The 6,662-nt window shown below is 27.6% G+C and overlaps 1 protein-coding gene across 1 annotated transcript in view; it reads right to left on the bottom strand.

The window, feature by feature from the left end:
• Positions 1-1,551: 1,551 nt before the first annotated feature.
• LOC122513844 (protein Skeletor, isoforms B/C) overlaps positions 1,552-6,662 on the bottom strand; it is a gene marked incomplete in the record, with an annotated part of 46,715 nt that continues 41,604 nt past the window's right edge. The window contains 8 exon segments of the mRNA XM_043630315.1: positions 1,552-1,916; positions 2,137-2,431; positions 2,525-2,648; positions 3,180-3,500; positions 3,776-4,148; positions 5,013-5,033; positions 5,144-5,324; positions 5,647-5,885. Of these exon segments, the coding sequence (XP_043486250.1) occupies positions 1,761-1,916; positions 2,137-2,431; positions 2,525-2,648; positions 3,180-3,500; positions 3,776-4,148; positions 5,013-5,033; positions 5,144-5,324; positions 5,647-5,885 (1,710 nt within the window).

The following is a 6,662-nucleotide window of genomic DNA, read 5'->3' on the forward strand; positions in this document are numbered from 1 at the left end:
CTTTTATTCCTTTGTTCATTTGGTTTATTTTTTTTTTTTATTCCTTTTATCATTATTATTATCATTTTTAATTCTCATTTTGTTATTATTTTTTTGCACCCAAGGCACATTTTATACTTTCATTCTGCTTTTAAAAAGGTCCACTCCATAGTTTAATTTATTTATATTATTTATCGTGTATATATATATATACGTTATAGCATAATTCTACGTTTAAACGTAAGTTAAGTTACTTAATGGCTTCGCATAGCACCTTACTCCCTCCTACCTTTCCCCATTTCTCTTGATGCAACCAAAAATATAAATGAAAGAATAAAGAAAAAAAAAAAATTGAAAATAATTTTCTTACGTACTACCACTCATATATATAGATATAATTCTTTTTTTTTTTTTTGTGCAATCTCATCCTCTCATTCTTATTTAACCGATTTCATTTCGATTGGCTATTCTACGAATTATTGTCCAGTCGACAGCATTTATAAATGTATATCTCTTAAATCCTACTACAATTTAAATTGATGATTTATGCATTTATGTATTTATATATTAATGTATGTATGTATGTATCAGTATTTTGTCTTTTTTTTTTTTTTTGTATGTTAAATCCAACTATATAGCTTTGTGCAAAATTTACATTGTACAGAGATATATTTATATATATTTATATAAATATATATCTATATATAAATATATATAATTCTTTTTATAAATATGGCCGACCATCCAGTCATTCTTATCGTGTATTTATCTTTCTATGTAATCAGTTATTTCATTATTATTTATTATCATTATTATATTATTATTATTATTTTTTTATTATTATTATTATTATTAGTTGGCGTTAGGAACTCGAAAGTTCATTGCCGCAAATACCAAATTCCGCCAATGTTCCCGTCCCTGTGCAAGATCCCTCCATTCGCATTAATTATTATTTATATATAGTATAATATTAATATATGGATACGTAATAAGTCGGCCATATAATATGATGATGGATACTTTTATACATATATATAAATATTTATATATACGTGTGTGTATGTATATTAATCTTTTTCTTTTTTTTTTTTCCTGATAAAGAGCCGATCAACGATACTCCCACTCGAATAAAGAATGTTTTTTTTATTTATTTATCTCTTATTGTTCTCATCTTCGTTCATTATTATTATTGTCCAGATATCATCTTTTCTACCGTTATATATTAACGGTAATTTATTTATTATTGTCAATATTTTCTATATTGCCCAGTATCGATCTTATTGTCTGAATTTTCTTCTTTCCCATCTCTTTTCTTCTCTTTCTTTTTATTTTTTTTTTTTTTTAATATATATATATGCGTTGATATTGTCTTGAATGTGTGTGTGTATATATATATATATATATTATATAATATGAAATATTGAATCTGATAGGTCTTAAAAATACTTTTCTAATCTGTTTTTTTTGTATACAATGAAATATCTCTTAAAAGCTAAATACTTTCTTACAACCTTGTATCGCGTTTAATTTGTTGTTGTTGTTGTTTGTCGTTATATTTTTTTTTCTCCATAATTTTGTCTCTCGTGCCTTACTTTTCTTTCTCTTTTCTTTTATTTTATTTTTTATTTTCTGCTTCGTTATCACCGTTACGTTTTCCTTCATTCTTTGCTTTTTCTTATTCTTTTTTTTTTTTTCGTTTTTTTTTTTTTTTGTAATTTTTCATTAGCACGAGAGAAATAATAGTAACGCATTAAAGTTTAATAAAGGAACGGCGAATTGATTCATCTTAAAAACGCAAATGCGACGATGATTATAGAGGCAATTATTATTGTCGATATTGTCGTATTATTTTTATTAGCGTCATTTGCATTTCTTTGGGATCTGTAACCAGCATCTACCACGTGTATTTTCCAACCGAGATTGTTGTGCGTATAACACTGAAATACAAGCAAAATATTTGTAATATAATATTATATGATTAAATAACATTTTTTTTTTAATAATGTTATTTTATCATTTATCATATTTATACAATTTGTAGATATTTACTTGAAGATATTGTTAAACGTATCTATTATTAAAAAACATAAATTATATGAATTTATTTTACGATCAGTATTATTCAATTATTTATACGTGTAATTTGAAAAATTGTACCTGATAGTATAATAAATCAGGTGCATCTTGGGGAACGGTCCATACGAGTTCGGAAGGATCACCAGGAACACATTCCAGTCTCAATGTTTTGAAAAATATTTGGAACGTTTCTGATTCTTTACTTTTGTCAATCGTTTTATGAACCCATTCGCAATAACGACCAGCTGCAGTTGGATAAGGATAGCCATCACTACCGTATGCTACACCTGCGAACACTTTTTGTTGCCTTTGTTCAGCTTCAGTTTTTTGTCCAAAACCACCTTCAGGACTATCCGTTATGTAGAACGGATGATACCTATTGAACAAATTCAAATCAAATTTTTAATTAGATTTTATCATAAATTAACTTGTTGGTGTATCTTTTTGTTGTGTTTTTGTTTTTAATTACTTGGCCGGATTAGCAGGATCGTTTCCACCTTCTACGATAAATGTATACGTTTGTCCTCTTTCCACAGTGATCTCTGGTATTAATAGATCATTTATATACCATGCGATACCCCATGAAACTTCACCTGTTTCACAAAAAATTCATTTATTAGAATTAGTTATATGGTATATATACTTATATACATGTGTTTGTAATTTCAATTATATTTTTTACTATCCTGTATCTTTTTCTTCGAGTAAAATGCTGTAGTTATCATTTAATTTATTTTATTAATAATATACAGGGTGTTTATTATTATCTTTATAATTTAGAATAAAAATGTGTGTATAATAATATACAATATGTATTACAAAAATCATTATATTCTAAGTGATTCGATTGAAATAATAAAAAAAAGAAACGAAAAGAAAAGATAATTATGAAAAATATTTTCGATGATAACAATGAACATAAATATAAAAATAGGAACAACGTTGTAAATATGACATTATATTTTTAAATATTCCATAGAATATTTTCTTGTTGTCTATCAAAGATATTATATTACAGTATTATACTCGAAGAAAAAGCTTTTGAGGGATAAAAGAGAAAAAGTTAGGATCCCTTGAGGATTGGTTCTTTTAACAGAGTAATATGATATATTTTGTTGGTTTACCCGTTATACGGTAATATCCTCTAAGTCCACCGGTTGGTCCAATCCTAGCACTGAAGGTATCTACATCGTTGATCACGGCTTGTGGCCAGGGTTCAATGTCAGGCATGTCTGGCATGTTGTACAGGGAATTAGTACACTCGTGGACATTTTTCGACGTAAAGTCGATACGTATATCCTCTGTAGTCTTGTCGAAAGCCTGATGAGCGTTGGCTTCTCCTCTTGAATTGAGAGGACCAATAGCAGCGATCACATTAGTCTCGGATTCAGGGATCATCCTGTCTTTTACGGGTTCGTTCGTGCGTAAAGGTCTCATATACGTTACTGTAACATTTGTTTCAATTGGTCAATTGTTTGCTACCCTCTTTTTCCTTTTTTTAGTGAAAAATAATAATAATATAATTATACATTAATTTTATAATTTGTAACAAAATATAATCAATATTCCTTCCTTTACTCTATTATTTTAATTTTAATTTTTTTTTTCTTATAAAAAGAAAAAAATAGTGGGTTATAATAATTTAAATGTAATTTTTATTTATGTATTAATAATAATATTATTATTATTATTATTGTTCGAGGAAAATTGTTTAGAATACCTGTCGTGATACCGTTCCTTCTGTCACCGTGCAACAATACCGCATCGTTTCTGCCACCTACCCTTTCGTCAGGGCAGACACCCTTTTTCCCATCGCATTGAGAAAAATCAGACATGTAATAGTCCTCGGCAATATATTTTCCTTTTTTCTTGTCGTAAGCTACCACAACTACGTCGCCACCAATCATTTCGGATTTATCCTGGCGTCCCGATAAACCAAATGCCACGTATTGGTCCTCGTTGATACGACCTGAAACTTGAATCTGCACGTCCTCACCCATCAATTCCCATTGAACTTGTACGCGTCCTTCCAGAAATTCCTTGCAATTGCTTAATTCTTGTTTAGACGTTGCTGGCTCCGAAGTACTGCTCGTCTACACAACACATGAATAATTCCATTCGCATAATTAATTTGTGTATTTTATTCAATCTATTATTTTTGCGAGAACAAGGACAATGCGGATAATGATTATTATTTTTAATATCGGATTTTAGGATCAATGAAGAATAATGTGATTATTATTAATCTTTTGGAAAGATTAAATTAAAGATATATAAGGATAAACTGATCATTTTTTAAACGAGAAAAACAGAGAAAATAATACATAATGAAACGATGAACGATTATGTTGGAAAAGTTAAAAATATTAGGAAATGGGGTTGGGAGGAAAGGGTGATATTTATTGTGTTAGTATTTTCTCAAACATTTTTTGTGTGATCTGGTTTATTTTGTTCTATTTAATATAACTGGTTGGTATCAATATGTGACCATGACCCAACTATATTTCTATTATAAATATTAAAAGAAATATGATTTATATATATATATATATACTAAATCAAATATTCATAGATACCGTGACCCTTTTTTTTCTCTTTTTTTTTTTTTTATAAAATACCAACGACCATAGTCAATATCTGCAATAAAATATTAATATGCGATACTAAAACGCAACTTTGTTCCTAACACGTCGTTCTTATTTTATTAATACTTTTATTAATAATAAAATAAATAAGAGAAAAGAGGAGAGTTAATGAAAAAAATTATAAAGGATTAACTGGACCAAAAAAAAAAAGAAAAGGTTTAGAAAAATACTCGATAAAATATATAAATGAATGATGTAAGCAAAATTAAATATGAACGACAACAAACGGTGGTAACAAAAATATGTATATTTTTTTTGTTGTTTTTTTTTTTTTGTTTTTGATTAATTAAATGACGATATAATTTAACGTACCGGTTTGTACCACCAGTGCGGCTATTCCATGTTTGATTGCAAATGCACGTGTGATATTAATTAAAAGGAACTAGAGAGATGGTAAGGTAAAGGTAAATAAAGCTAAAAAATCATCTAACAATTGGATTTACCGTGATTTTTGTCTGGCCAAGTGCAGGAGGTATGTCAAGATCTTTTGGTATGAGAACGTGTCCAAAATTTTGTTTGTATTGGACGCACCATACAGCAAGCCAGTCGATATCATAGACGGTCAAATTATCTGGTAAAACAATTTCTATGTCTTCCCCTTGATATCCTCTCAATGGTTCCAAACTGTTACAACAAAAAAAAACGAAAATAATCATATTAAATGATTTATATAAACATGTATAATACTTATTGTTTAATCAATCAATTTGACAATACTTTAATAAAGTGAATTGTTTGTAAATGTGATTGTATAGGAAAACATTTATATATATATATAATAATAATTTTAATTATATTATTATTTATTTATTATTTATTTATATTATTATTATTAAATATATATTTAATTGAAATAATTAAAAATGAAAAATTATACTAGATAGCAAGTTTCAAAATTTGATGATAAAATTGTATTATATATAAATGTTTAATTATTTTTACTGACCTTCCTATTTCGTTGGGTACTTTAATGCCCAAAATATGTGGCTCCATGCCAGTGCCAACCCAAAAATAGGCATCTGGACCAGCACCGTCGTAATGCAAATTTGGAATATAGATAGTTTTGCTATCAAGGATGCTGATATTACCGCTACGAAGGCCGTGTGCCAATCTTGAAAATTCAGGCAACACTCGTGGCTTTGGTACCTCTAAATCCGGTGGAATGAAAATGTCACCGAAATCGACCTGGAACACAGAATTAAACAAAATTAAAAAAAAGAAAAAATAAAAGAACAATTTATTTATTAGAAACAAATAAACAATTAGATTAACGCTTAAAGTTCCATTAGTTTTTTTTTTTTCTTTTTCTTAATAATTGTACAAATTTTTATCAAAGATCGCAGTGATAGTTTCTTTTATTTTTTATTTTTTATTAACGATCATCACCCTTAAGGATGTATTTTTAATTTCTGTTAAAATCGTTTGATTTTTTTTTCTTCTATATAATATTTTACTCAATCAATTTTATTCCTTTCAATGTGATTAAAATAAGATTTTCGTTTATTATTAAATCGTAATAAATTTTTGTATCTATAATTTCTTTTCGATTGTTTTTATTTTGTTTTTTTCTTTTTTTCACGAAGATCATAAATAAGATCTAAGCTTATATAATTTTTATTCGATCCGGATTTTGTCGATTAACGAACATGAAATATTTCTTTTTTATCAAAGATATTTATTTTTATTTAAATCATTTTAACGATTCTCGAAGTATCATACACGGTTCACGAGTGATCCAATTTATCATTGCGAGTCTATATCATATATATATATATATATATAATGCATATATATTTATGTATATATTTACATCCCCATATAAAGTCGTTGAAAAAAGGTCGATCTATCATCCCCCACCCTTGTCGTTAAAGTTGACGTCTCGATGAGGGGGGTTAGAGTCGTTTATATTTCAAGTTCCGTCAAATGTCTAAAAGCAAAAGAGAAAGGAGAGAAAGAGAGAAA

Source organism: Polistes fuscatus, unplaced genomic scaffold, assembly GCF_010416935.1.
Source record: "Polistes fuscatus isolate 324 unplaced genomic scaffold, CU_Pfus_HIC Scaffold13, whole genome shotgun sequence".
Taxonomy (NCBI): Eukaryota; Metazoa; Arthropoda; class Insecta; order Hymenoptera; family Vespidae; genus Polistes; species Polistes fuscatus.